Source organism: Terrapene carolina, unplaced genomic scaffold (assembly GCF_002925995.2).
Source record: "Terrapene carolina triunguis isolate 2854851 unplaced genomic scaffold, T_m_triunguis-2.0 Scaffold96, whole genome shotgun sequence".
Lineage (NCBI taxonomy): Eukaryota > Metazoa > Chordata > Testudines > Emydidae > Terrapene > Terrapene triunguis.
Window position 1 is genome coordinate 29,597,210 of NW_020664447.1, and position 14,891 is coordinate 29,612,100.

A 14,891-nucleotide genomic window follows, 5' to 3' on the forward strand; every position below is an offset into this window, starting at 1 on the left:
GGTGTCCAGCCAACAGCTGCCGCTCTCCAGCTGCCCAGCTCTGAAAGCAGCGCAGAAGTAAGGGTGGCAATACCACAACTGCCCTAAAATAACCTTGTGACCTCCCCTGCAACTCCCTTTTGGGTCAGGACCCCCAATTTGAGAACCGCTGGTCTGCCCTATGAAATCTGTATAGTATAGGGTAAAAGCACAAAAAAGACCAGATTTCATAGGGAGAGACCAGATTTCCAGGGGCGGCTCTAGGCACCAACAAAGCAAGCACGTGCTTGGGGCAGCCCATTTGCAGGGGCGGCAGGGATCCAGCCTGGGAGCTGAGAACCAACAGGGGGCCCTGGGAGCTGTAGTTCCTTGGTTAGCTCCCTGCCTATAGAGTCAGCCCTGGAGCAGGGACAGAACTACATTTCCCAGCATTCCCTTGGCCACTACCAACAGGAAAAAGGGGAAGGGAGTAAGGTAGCTGAGACCTCATGCTGCAGCCTGCTATGAATGAAGAGCTGCACTGTGAAGGGTAGGGATACCATATTTTAACATTCAAAAATAGGACACTCCACAGGGAGGGAGGGTAGCCTCACCCTGCCACCATCCACCCCCTCCGACTGCCCCCCACAGAAACCCCAACCCATCTAACCCCCCCTTCTCCCCTGCCGTGGGAGTGAGTTACCAGTGACCCAGGGCTGCGGCAGAAGGAGGGTGCAGGTGGGGGAGGGGAGGAGAGAGCCCAGGGCTGGGGCGGCAGGAGGTGGGGGGGGGAATGAGGGAGCCCAGAGCTGGGGCGGCAGGGGGTGTGGGTGGGGAGAGCCCAGGGCTGGGGCAGCAGGGGCGTGCGGCGAGGAACCCAGGGCTGGGATGGGGGGCAGCCAAAATTTTTTTTGCTTGGGGCGGCAAAAAACCTAGAGCCGGCCCTGCAGATTTCACAATCTGTGACACATTTTTCATGGCTGTGAATTTGGTAGGGCCCTAGGGATAATGTATTAAATGTATGCAGCAAGAGATCCACCATATTTTCAAAGAAAATCACACACAAATACAGTTTGCTGAGATTTAACTTTCAGACTCCATGACAGATAAGTCTTACTCTATCGGGAGCTGCTCTTCATCCCTTAACTCCCAAGGTTAACACTGCTGTCCTGTTTTCTAAAGGGTCAATCTTTCTTAAAGCTCAGTGTCATGTTTTGATTCCATAACTTCCATGAATCAAATGAGTGTAGGGTTCTGAGATCATTTAATCTTTAATACTAAAGAGAGTTCTTAAACGTTAATTGAAGAAGCAAATCAGTGAGATTTCATGCCTCCCTTGAAATGAAATTTGTATTGCTGGGAAGAGCTTCCTTTTCCTCTTTCCTGCATTGTGTGAATGCATAGAAGGAACAGAAGGCAGACAGGAAACAAGATAAAGGCAAACAGAAAATCCTCTGCAATCCAGTCTTCAAAGGAAACTCATCCTAGACCTTTTGAAGTTCTATGTTAATGCATGGCCCAATCTTGTGAGGTGCTGAGCATCCTCAACTACCACTCAATATAATGGCAATTGAGAGCATTCTGCATGTTGCCGGGGCGATCAGTATCTTTCAGGATCAAACCCATTAAACACTGTGACATCTGATATCCTGCAGAATCAGATCTAAGCAGGTGATTTCCTTAATCTCTCATGCAAGTATCAGTTGCTCAACAATTCAGGTTTAGAACTTCTAAATTCAATGGAATGTTGAGTGATGATTCATGTAACACGATGGGTTAATAAGCGAGGTATTAATTTTCTTGTAATGCTCCATATGTACCAACTGGAATGGACACACACACACACACACACACACACACACACACCCATAGCCCTATTTTCATCTTATCAAGGCAGTAATGCAATAGTGCAGGGCATTTCGTGGGAATTAATAACTGGTGGTGGATGGTTCCTGAACTCCCCCCAGCCAGTATTTAATTCCCAGAAAATGTCCCATGTCTTATTTGTTGTTAATAAATATATGTATAATATGGGTCAGATTGTGTGGTATGTCCCCTCAACATTGCTGCACTATGACTACAGGCTTCTGAAACAGCTCTGAGGGGCCATAAGCAGCCAAGTGTAATGCATGCTGGAGACTGAGAAGACCTGAAGCTGGCCCCAGAATAGGGGAAGCACAAAAGGTAACAAAGTCACTTTTGGCCTCACGTCCTCTGTTCCTACATCAGCTGTACCCTAGACAGAACAAAAAATCAACCCTACGCTCTTCAGGGCAGAGACTGGGTCTTTGTTATTTTTGTACAGTATCTAGTACAATGGGGCCCTGGAATTTAGGTGTCACTGTCAGAGAAATAAATATAACAATAAACCAGCACTATATGTAAGTGTATGTGTAACCTCTGTATTTAGATATATCTATATCTATCTATCTATATAGATAGACAGATAGATATTACATCATAAAAAGCCTGTGGAAAAAAGAGTAGGCGACCATGTATTTAAAGACAGCATCATTATGCCTATGCACAAAAGGGCTGAATTAAGGTTGCACTGGCAACCTTAATTCTGACATCCTCTAACATTTGAGGGCTTGCCTTTGCAAACTGAATAAACATTGTTGTTTGGATGTAATTTCCCAAGTTTTTTAAAAACTTAAAAACTGAAAGATAAAAATGTCATCCTGTGGTACCATATTGACTCCCACACGTGGGTCATCACCATGATTGGGATATTTAGATCCACAGCACAGTCCTCTACCACTTCAGCCCAACAGTAACTGGTAGCAATAGATGGCTGTTTTCTTCTAAGCAGACCTGCCACTAGAGTGACATGGAGACACATGCTTTGCCAGTGGGTTTTAGAGCTATTTACTAGACATCATAGGAATGTCAAGACTCCAGAATAATGGGATTAATTCCAGGTTCTTTAGGAGAGTACACTCAAGTGATTACAGACCTCTCTGTCGCCTCTGCTTCTTTCTCCCTCTGCCTCAATCTTGACCCTGCCCATCTTGCCCTCCCCCAGCCCAGCTTCTGCCTCTCTCTCCTACCTCTTGTTCCTACTTCCATGACCCTCATTATTGCCCCCTCCCCCCACTCTTGTGCCTGTACCCTCTCTCCTGGCTCCTGCTCCTAATTCTGTTCCTTCCTAGGCTCTGATCCATCCTCCCAGCCAGAGGTCCTGCCCTTGTCCCCACACTTTGCATCTCTTCCCCTCCAGCACCCTATTCCTTACCCTGCTGCACTCATCAGTTTGTCTCCTTGCTCTCCTCCAAACTGCCTGTGTCACAGGAGAGAGAGTCTAACTGCTCTCAGTTCTGGTGCCTGGTATCACAGGTACTCCTGGAACCTGGGAGCAGCAATTGCAGTAAAAGTCCTGCTTAGCCTCGGGATGGAGCATGATTAGTCATTCTGCATGTGCAGTCTGGTCGGCTTGTAGAAGATGCAAGGAGATGGAGCATGCTCAGTGGAGCTGGATTCATCAGAGAATTTTGCTGCCAAACTGTAACAAGCCTCTACTGAGAATGTGCAAACAGATTTTTCACAGGCATATAGTGTGGCCAAATTTGGGGGGATTTTCACCCGGATGTCAAAAGGCCATCTCTGACTCAAAGGCTATACCTATGCTAAATTTCAAGTCCCTGCTCCAAAACATGGTTGTAACAAAAACAGTTATCAAAAAATTTTTTAGCTTGGGCAAAACAAGTTACTTTCCTTAATTTTGTTGTGTTAAATAGCTGAACCGTTTTAGGTGAAACTTTCAAAAAAAAATTTCAACTTGAGTTAGACACCCATTGTGGAAAGTTTCAGCCCAAGCGATTTAAATTTGGCAAAGTTGTCAGCAACTGAAAACAGGGTCTTAAAATGGAAAGCATGGGGCAACCTGCATCACTTATAATAAATTAAGATCTTTATAAGCTGTCACCATTCTCTGAGTATCCCAGTATATCTTGTGTTGAATATCTAATTAGTAGGGCCCTACCAAATTCACAGCTGTGAAAACACATCATGAACCGTGAAATCTGATCTACCCTGTGAAATCTGGCATGGAGCCGGGGGCTCCTATCCTGCGCAGGGCTCCAGCTGCTAGTCCCAGCTGGGGATGAGGAGGGACGAGACTTCCTCTTCCCCTGCAGGGGCTGCTCCTGGGGCGGGTCAGACCCATCTCTGGAAATTTCCCCCAGCTGTAGGAAGCTTGGCGGTTCAAGCTGTCACCGCTCCCCCTCATGCGGAGAGGCTGCAGCTGCAACTGTCACACATCCCCTGTGCAGAGAGGCTGCGGCTCCAGCTGTCATCCCCTGCGTGGAGAGGCTGCGGCTGCAGCTATCACCTCCCTGCACAGAGAGGCTGTGGCTCCAGATGTCACCTCCCACCCACTCAGGCAGGAGACTGCCAGGAAAACCAGACCTATGGTAACCCACCCTCCATACCCTGTGTGACCCTCACTTCTGCGCTGCTGCTTGCGCTGGCTTTAGAGCTGGGCGCCCAGCCAGCAGCCTTCCTCTCTGATTGTCCAGCTCTGAAGGCAGCCCCCCTGCCAGTAACATGGCGAAAGTAGGGTGGCAATCCCATAACCCACCTACAATAGCCTTGTGACCCTTGCACCCTGACCGCCATTTGGGTCAGTACCCCCACAGTTATAACAGTGTAAAATTTCAGATGTAAACATGAAACTGAGTAATTTTACCCCCTGGCTGTGAAATTGACCAAAACAGACCATGAATTTGGTAGGGCCCTACTAATTAGATTGTAAGCTCCTTGATGCAAAGGACCGTATCTTTCTCTTTGTCTTCATATACAACACCAATATATAGCTGGTGGTTAAATAATTAGTATTTTGTATTTCTATAGCCAAGAATCTCAAAGTTTTTTACAAATATTAAGTCTCAGCACCCATGTGAACTACCATTATCCCATTTTACAGAAGGGGAAACTGAGTCACAAAAATGATTTGACTTTCACAAGGCTACACTGTGAGTTTGTGGAAGACTATGAACAGAACACAGATCGCCTTACTTTCAGCCCTGTTCTTACATCAAAAGACCATTTTTCCTCATAGTAGTTATTAGGACTGTCAAGCGATTAAAAAAATTAATCGCAATTAATTGCACTGTTAAACAATAATAGAATACCATTTATTTAAATATTTTTGGATGTTTTCTACAGTTTCAAATATATTGATTTCAATTACAACACAGAATACAAAGTATACAGTGCTCACTTTATATTTATTTTTATTACAAATATTTGCACTGTAAAAAAAAAAGGAAATAGTATTTTTCAATTCACCTAATACAAGTGCTGTCATGCAATCTCTTTATCATGAAATTTGAACTTACAAATGTAGAATTATGTACAAAAAAAACTGCATTCAAAAATAAAACAATGCAAAACTTTAGAGACTACAAGTCCACTCAATCCTATTTCTTGTTCAGCCAATCACTCAGACAAACAAGTTTGTATACATTTGCAGGAGATAACGCTGCATGCTTTTGGTTTACAATGTCACCTGAAAGTGAGAACAGGTGTTCTCGTGGCATTGTTGTAGCCAGCGTTGCAAGATATTTACATGCCAGATGTGCTAAAGATTCATATGTCCCTTCATGCTCCAACCACCATTCCAGGGGACATGCGTCCATGCTGATGACGGGTTCTGCTCGATAACAATCCAAAGCAGTGAGGACCGACGCATGTTCATTTTCATCTGAGACAGATGCCACCAGCAGAAGATTGATTTTCTTTTTTGGTGGTTCGGGTTCTGTAGTTTCCACATCGGAGTGTTGCTCTGTTAAGACTTCTAAAAGCATGCTCCACACCTCATCCCTCTCAGATTTTGGAAGGCACTTCAGATTCTTAAACCTTGGGTCGAGTGCTGTAGCTATCTTTAGAAATCTCACATTGGTACCTTCTTTGCATTTTGTCAAATCTGCAGCGAAAGTGTGCTTAAAATGAACAACATGTGCTGAGTCATCATCCGAAACTGCTATCACATGAAATATTTGGCAGAATGTGAGTAAAATAGAGCCGGAGACATACAATTCTCCACCAAGGAGTTCAGTCACAAATTTAATTAACACATTTATTTTTTTAATGAGGGTCATCAGCATAGAAGCATGTCCTCTGAAATGGTGGCCGAAATATGAAGGGGCATACGAATGTTTAGCATATCTGGCATGTAAATACCTTGTAATGCTCGCTAAAAAAGTCCCATGCGAACGCCTGTTCTCACTTTCTGTTGACATTGTAAATAAGAAGTGGGCAGCATTATCTCCTGTAAATGTAAACAAACTTGTTTGTCTTAGTGATTTGCTGAACGAGAAGTAGGACTGAGTAGACTCGTAGGCTCTAAAGTTTTGCATTGTTTTGTTTTTGAGTGCAGTTATGTAACAAAAAAAAAAATCTACATTTGTAAATTGCACTTTCACGATAAAGAGATTGCACTACAGTATTTGTACAAGGTTAATTGAAAAATACTGTTTCTTTTGTTTATCATTTTTACAGTGCAAATATTTGTAATAAAAAAAAATAATAGAGTGAGCAGTCTACACTTTGTATTCTATGTTGTAACTGAAATCAATATATTTGAAAATGTAGAAAAACATCCAAAAATATTTAATAAATTTCAATTGGTATTCTATTGTTTAACAATGTGATTAAAAATGAGATGAATCATGATTAATTTTTTTTAATCACAATTAATTTTTTTTGAGTTAATCGCATGAGTTAACTTCAATTAATCAACTGCCCTAATAATTATAATTTCTACGAAATATGCTATGCAATGACCATATATTGAATAGCTGTCACTATTCTGGTGAGTGTAAATGTGAAAGTACAGATTTTTTAAAACAAATTAATGGAGGTGTTTTTAAGATAAAGGACTCGTGATACATGTATCGTGGTTTCTGATACATTTTCTGCTCCTAGAATTCATAGGTCTTAGATATTTCAAAAGGCATCTATCGCTGTTGTATCTATTTCCTTTTAAAATCAAAGTTGTCTAGCTCAATTGTTGGAAAATGTGCACTGGGGGAGTCTTTGGGACTGAATTCTTTTTAAAAATTAAAACAGCAATATTAATGTTTTAATGTTGCCTTTGTGCACAAACTGGGTAACCTGTCTGTAAGTGTTTTAGTATACAGATTTGTATTACTCCAGGGGGAAAGCCGTGCTAACTTGCTGACACAGTATATCACGCAGAACTGAGAGATAATTTTAACAAGTTATCCAAGTGTATGCATAGGTGTTATATATTTTAATCACCTATTGTGTCAACTTGCATGTTTCCTCTAGAGTCTTTGTATTTTTAAAAACTATCATTTAATTTAAAAAGTATGTTAAATCACGGAAAACTAAGCTTAAATATTAAGCAATTTCACCAAAGGCAAGAAATTCAGAATCAGGCTGGGAACACTAGAATAATACTCTGTCCTTAACTTAGACTGCGGTAGTTAGGCATTGAAATACACATGATAACAAATCACACTGTTCTGAGAACTGTTATGCTCTGGTCACAAGGCTGGTAAAAAAAATCATTGAAATCAGAGATGGAAGAAACCTAGTATGTTACCCAGTCCATCTCTTGGAGCCAGCACAGGCTTGTTCTCTACAGCATAATTTCCAATGGTTTGTACATTTTCGTCCCAAAAGATGGAGATGCTGCACCTTTCCTTCAGGAGTCTGTTCCACAGACTCATGCACCTGACTGTCAGGACATTTTTTTTGATATTCAAATACTGTTCCACTCTGAAAAGTGACTTTTTAAAAAGGGTCCCTGCTTATTCCACAGATATGCTCCCTGTGTATCAGGGTCGCATTTGCCAACTTTAGTTACTAAAGTATGTTTTGACTGTTAGCCCTGCGGAGCTGGTAGAGTTCAGAGGGAGGGAACTGGATTCTATTCCATCTTGTGCATTGTCAGTAGAATTGGCTACTCACAGTTCCAAGCAGTTACATCAGTGCATAAGAGGCAATGGGGCAGCACAGGAGTTACTGAGAACCAATGTTGGACTTTAGAACCTTTATTACAGCTGATGATGTATGCAAAGGAAAGAGTCCACCATGACTCTCAGATCCCAGGGGTAGTTTGCAGCACTGGCAATTGAAAAAAAAGCATCTTTTTACCTATAAACTGAGCCCATATGATAGGAGTAATTGAAAGACAAACGTCTACAGAGTCACTTTTCAGATTAGAAGTGCACTTTGACTGCTGAGCATTCTTGTGTACTTAGTTGTCTCACTCCTCTATTTCCAGTATAGTCCTACTACAGTATTTCCTTTATACTGAGATCTTTAAGCAGACCCAGGTGAAGTTACATTGGCCTTCTCTTATTTCTTGCAGTCACCTTTTTCAGAGAAATTGTAGTTTATTGTGATAGTGTCACTTAGGGTAATGAAGGATAGATCAGTGGCATGGGAGGAAACTCAACCTTACTTCATTTATTTGCTTTCTAGGGTTTAGATCTGACCTTTACAATTCTGTCACCATATTTCTTGCAAGGAATAAGAATGAGACAATCTGAAGGTTCTCAGAAAGTTACTCAAAAGAGGCTGTGCTGTGAAGGGGAAATCTTTGCATTTTGACAAATAAAATATTTTTATCTCTTGCTTTAGAAATGCTAACAGAATAACCAGATTTTGTTCAAGAAAAGTCTCATGAGTGGGGAGTGCAGAGGCAGTGTACTCAATCACACCAGGACATGAGAACCTCTTGTGATCAGTGCTCTGAACACTGTGCCCAGCTATCTGGGCGATCCAAGAAGTTCCTTCTCTTCCTCCTCTTGCTACAGAAACACCAGCAACTTACTGCTACTGCGGTCTCTCTAAATAATAGGACTCATTCTCCCCTTCCCAGTTCCTCACTGGAATACAGATTGAATTCAGTCACACAAGATCTCAGACACCAGACACTGAGAAAACATGCTCCTCTAAGCATGCCCAGTGTATCCCAACATTCCAATCAATGACTGACTGTCACAGGAAATATCTGCCATACTATAACACAGGCACAAGAAGGTAAAAGTGAAAGGTTGGGGAGTAAAAGAACATTGGCCTGTTTCACTGCACTGAACCATGACAAACAGTGTTCAAGGAATGAACGCTAAAGAAACAAAATCTGAAGCCATTTCCAGTGTGGCTCATTCTACAAATCTTTTCAAAAGCCAACCCTTCCCCAAGAATTACTTACGTCTGTGGAGCTGGGGCTAGGCAGGGACACAGGCTGAACAGATGCGGGGAAAGTAAATGTGGTCTCTGTCTTTTCATTTTCAGGGGAGTCAGGATGACTGGATAGAGGGGATGTGGGGGTCAGAGCCCCAAACCCCAGCACCGTGTTGTATTTAGGTGGACGACCTACACATTAACAAAAGGAAAAAAAAAAAAAGGGGGGGGGGAAATGATCTTACATACCTTTGGCCAGTGGTCCTCATTGGCTAGCATGAAAAAGGAAATGATGTAGCACAGAGAGGAAATTAATATAGGAGTCACAAGTGGAAGAAGAGAAGCAAAGATTTAAACATTTTTTTTTTAGAAACGTACAAGTGGAATTTTTCAAGAAATGAACGCTTGAAAGATGCATATCAGAGGAGTGTGAAAACAGGCTCTGCTAAGGGTCAAAGAGTCACGCTCCCAAGTGCAGAGTGGGGCCTCTTTTCATTCCTAGCAATGAGACCGTCCAGTTATCAGGAAATCGTGCTGGCACCAAACCCACAGACAGGCTGCAATGATTTCTGTTAGTTCAATTTGTCTACTGTCATCCCACCTCTCCCTATCTATCCTATGCCAGCATATACCTACCCAAAGGTCCTTTTCTCATAGCCAGCACTCACCATTTCAAGTCTCCTTTTCTTCCCTACATTTCCTATAGGTCAGCACCTCCCATCTCAGACCTATGCCTACTATCGCAACGGCAGGTACTACTGCCCCAATCATATATATCTATTTTAGACTCCTTTAGAAAAGCACTAAGTGCAAAATCTGCTAAGAACAGCCTTCAGACAACTGAGATATTAGCTATGTATTGTATGACTGTGTAAAAGTATATGTGCTTAGCACTCTCCCCATCTTTCCACATACACCTCTACCCTGATATAATGCGGCCCGATATAACACGAATTCAGATATAACGCGGTAAAGCAGTGCTCCGTGGGGGCGGGGCTGCACACTCTGGCGGATCAAAGCAAGTTCGATATAATGCGGTTTCACCTATAACGCGGTAAGATTTTTTGGCTCCCAAGGACAGCGTTATATCGGGGTAGAGGTGTACCAAGTTACTCTACAGATCTGGAAAGATCACAAGGAATAAAAATCTAGGAATAATTACGCAGCTCTTATAATTAGGGCTCTACAAAAATTCATGGTCCATTTTGGCCATTTTCACAATCATGGGATTTTTAAAATCGTAAATTTCATTTAAATTTCATTCAGCTATTTAAATCTGAAATTTGATGGTGTTGTAATTGTAGGGGTCTTGACCCAAAAAGGAGTTCTGGGGGGAAGGTTGCAAGGTTATTGTAGGGGCAGTTGCGGTATTGCCACCCTTACTTCTACGCTGCTGCCTGCAGAGCTGGACCCTCAATCAGCAGCCGCCACTCTCTGGCCGTCCAGCTCTGAAGGTAGCAGCACACAAGTAAGGGTGGCATGGTATGGTATTGTGACCCTTACTTCTGCGCTGCTGTTGGCGGGGCGCCGCCTTCAGAGCTGGGAACCCAGCCACCAGCCGCTGCTCTTTGGCAACCCAGCTCTGAAGGCAGCGCAGAAGTAAGGGTGGCAATATCGTGGCCCCCCATAAATAACCTTGCGACCACCCCTACAGAACCCCTAATTTGAGAAACGCTGGTCTCTCCCATGAAATCTGTATAGTATAGGGTAAAAGCACACAAAAAGATTTCATAGTGGGAGACCAGATTTCACGGTCCGTGACGCATTTTTCATGACCATGAATTTGGTAGGGCCCTACTTATAATAGTATTTACAGATTGCCAGGCTATACCCAGTACATGCTGCACCTTGCACTTGAGTTCTAGATACTTTCCAGAGAGATGTACATCCTTGGAAAGAATCTTTGATGGTGATGTCCATAGCCAAAATTTTTGATGTGACCAACAGCAACTAGAATTAAACCAAACCCCTAAAGGGCACAGGGCTGCACAAACTATCCTCCTAATATACTTCTATATTAATTCAAATAATAAAACTACTGTAGGCCCCAAATCTTGTCCACCCCATTTGAAAATATGTTACTAATCTGGTGCTGACGAGGGGTGTACGCTCACAACAGAGAATGAAAATAAGGACAGGAAGACAGCATTGTGCAAAAACAGTCTAAGAAAATACCATGTATACATATATGTAATCTTGTGCATTTAAAAATCTATAAGTAATTCTTCACACAATGTTATATAATGGAATTTAAATTTTTAGGTCATTGGAAACATTACTATATGAAGGAACATATCCTTATGTACAGTGCACGCGTGCGCGCGTGCACACACACACACACACACACACTTGTTTTCTTGTCTTTCTTTTTTGAAAACATATTTAAGGTAATGGAAGGTGGCACTGGATGTCCTTTATTTACTCAGAGACAGCATGGCAGCAGAAGTGCAAATTTATCTATACTGCCCAACCTATGTGCTTCCATCCTGCACTGAAGAGGCTGCCTCAAGGAGAGCAAGGGTCATTTGAATACCTGACCTCTTGGCCAAGAATACTGACATTGGAAATGATCAGTGCTAGTTATGATCATGGTTTGTGTCATGTAGGCACCTGTTCAATACAGACTGGACTGGGATCATCAGCTCATCTAGCCCACCAAATAATTAAAGATTTTCAGTCACTACTATCCTCGGACAGATTCAGATCAATAACTTGGAGGTGAAATGTTATGTATTCCATCACTAATATCCTGAGCCATCTAGTCTGTGACACACACACACACACACAACACTGCTGCATACACTGTCTCAGGTTCATCACCCCACATATGGAATACATAGACCTCTGACTTTAATCACAAACTATACAGCATGTTTGCTGATTTCTTGGGCGGTCATGATGTTAGATTGCTCGGTCATATGTTTTTGGACAGCAAAACAAAGAGCAGAGAAGCCATGTTGGAAACCATTAAGAGCCATTAGGGAAAGATTTTCTTTTAGGATCTGCATGGCAGATCTCAGCTCTGATATTCAGCACCACACACAGAAAGAGAACAAAACAGTTAAGCTCTACTGTAATGTTCCAAGAGATCAATTTTATCCTTAAAAGTAAGAGTTTTAAAATGTGACCTGTTCTGCACAAGAACTGCTGCTCTGTAGGTGAATTCCACTGAATAACATTTAGTAGATATAAGAAAGACCCTCCTTTCTTGCAGGACAAGGTGGCATTTTAAGGTTCCAGGATGGTAGTTGTTTCTGAAGAGTGCTTAAGGTAAGTGGGAAGGTTTCCCTGTGGAAGTGAAAATGCTTTGAGGGATCCTTCCCTTAGAAAAGCAACACATTGTAGGGAATGAACTCTTCACACTCTGAATTTCCCTTCCTGTAAGATTAAATACACTTTTTCCATAATGTTTTGCTTTCCTGTCAGTAGCACTGCACTTAGGCAGTATTAAGAGCACCTTGGCAGCAACTCTCTTCCATTAAATGGTGTTCCAACATCTTATCTTACACTCTGTTCTGTATATTGTCTTATTTGTGTAGAGTGAGACTGAAATGTTGCCTTGAGCTGCCCCATAAAGCCAGCTACGCTAACCCCAGAAATGTTGGTCCTTATTTACCATTGGAATTTATTGTGCAAATGCAGTATCACAAAATCCTTCCCTGTTTCACTTTCTTTCCGTCCTCAAGGGGACTGCTGATGGGAGACGGAGAAATAAGCATACAGCAAGATGGCATTGTTGAAAATAACTCACCTCTTTTACGTGTCCCAGGATGCATTGTGCTGTTCAGGTATGTGACTGCACTCTTCTTACGCTTTAAAGGGGAGGAAAACAACTTTAGCTGGCTAATTTTTTGTAACAATTAAATCTGTAAGAGCTCAGGCAGAGCAGTACAGTACAAACTGGGCTTAATGTCTGTCCTGTTGTTGGTAACATATCTCTGGAAATGTTAGCCTTCCATTCTGCTTCTGACATCTGGACTGCTGCAGGCCAGTGCACAAGCTGACCTCCTAATGGCAGGACCAATACTCACTGCTATTTAATGCCAGGTTTATAATGCGGGTGGTGGTGGAGGGGGAGAGAAGTATTAAGCAGAAATAACTGTATTTACTATATAAAACCCTGAGGGTCACATCATTACATTGGTCTCTCAAACTATAACGACAGCCTATCTGTTTAGCTGGGCTTCAGAGATCTTAGTAGGTAGCAACATGGCAGCAGTACAGAATGAAATTGCCAGCTTCCCCCCCAGCAAGAGACTGATACCTCAGGCTCAAAAACGGCTCCACTGTACACTGGATTTGCTGTTGTTCTTCTTTTCCTCTCTTGTCTCTTACTTTGGATTTCTTGTGAAAAGAAAGGTTCAGGTTAGAAACCTTGGATTCAGAAAGCATACAACTATGTCTATGTTACATAGTCTGCAAGCAAGTAAGTTCGAACTATGAGGCTTTCCATGGGAAGCCAGCAATGCTGAAGATAGCCATCTCTGCTACACTCCTGGGTTTGAAAATGAATAGATAATGGTAAAAATAAATACACTGCCAGACTGGTTTATGAAATGGTTGGCTGCCCCTCCCAAATGAGAGCATCTGAACACAGATATTTTATAGTGAAGTTCAACATAATTGGGAACCTAAATACAGTAGCACGTGAGGAAACCTCATTGCTATTTAAGGCAAATATAGTTAGGCTTTGAAGAATTTGATTTTTAATCAGTAAATGTCAAAAACATCTATACACACACTAATTAACAAAAAGAAAATTTCCATTGATAACAATCAAAATTTACATATAGGCAAAGTAAGAAAAATGCTGAATGAAAACTTATTAGAGTTTGACTAAAGGATATTTACTTTGTATACTTTGACGTGATGTTGAGAATTTGTGCTTTAATGGTTATAAAGCTTTAAATTATTGAATCTCAACTTCTACTGTCATTAAATACTAGTTGTCTGACCCACAATTTTCCACAATTGTGAAAATTCAAATAGATAAAAATGGAAAAAAATTACTTAGAACCCATAATTTTGTGCAACTATGAAAATTTAAATAAATAAAAATAGAAAAAAATGCTTAAAAATAAGCATATATATTATCTGTTGAAATTATAAAAATAAAAATGGACTTCTGCTGAGGCTAAATTTAGTACAGTGACGTGCAAGTCCTTGAATTTATGTAGATTCAGGCTTGATTTCATTGTAGGCGAGGACTAAAGAAATTATCAGAACTATTGAAATCCATTAACCCAGCATGTTCACCAATTTACAGAAATGAGAAATCCAGAGAAGGGGTTAAGGTACACTGACCTATTAGGTAACTTCTTCACACATAAGGGCTACACAACAGTCAATTAGTTTTTTCACAGTTTCCTCCCAGACAGCAGAGCATGCACTGCCTCCCCAACCATTGATCTCAGATACCTAAGCAACTGCCTGTTTCCATCTAACAAGGGACTGAGGGGGCAGGGACAAGTTGCACCCAAAGTGCTGTATGAGCATAGCCCAAGTGTGATCTTTTCCTTGGTGCAAGGAAAAAAAGAATGCATATCACACAAGAACATTTGGGACTTTTACTTCCAATCTAGAATTGCTAAGAAACAGGAGAGCACAGGAACCATTCTCAGTTACTTTTCTTACCTTCCAGATGGTCATGTGTAACCAGTCCCAAAGACACCATGAAGGCAAGTTTCTGTGTCAGAGAGAGAGAACAGAGTTCATTCCAGTTACAATCATTATCAGGAGCAACTTCATTTAGCCCAAAGTCAGTTGGTAGCCAA

At 41.8% G+C, this 14,891-nt stretch overlaps 1 protein-coding gene across 3 annotated transcripts in view; it reads right to left on the reverse strand.

The window, feature by feature from the left end:
* PHF21A (PHD finger protein 21A) overlaps window positions 1–14,891 on the reverse strand; it is a 287,607-nt gene that overhangs the window by 18,098 nt on the left and 254,618 nt on the right. For 2 of the 3 annotated variants that reach the window (XM_024214775.2, XM_024214758.2), the window contains exons 11-14: window positions 14,752–14,803; window positions 13,382–13,461; window positions 12,869–12,929; window positions 9,146–9,309 (exon numbers count right to left, since the gene is read on the reverse strand). In XM_024214775.2, the coding sequence (XP_024070543.1) occupies window positions 9,146–9,309; window positions 12,869–12,929; window positions 13,382–13,461; window positions 14,752–14,803 (357 nt within the window). Of the gene's footprint in view, window positions 1–9,145; window positions 9,310–9,366; window positions 9,390–12,868; window positions 12,930–13,381; window positions 13,462–14,751; window positions 14,804–14,891 lie in introns of all 3 variants that reach the window. The other variant, XM_024214768.2, reaches the window with a different exon arrangement.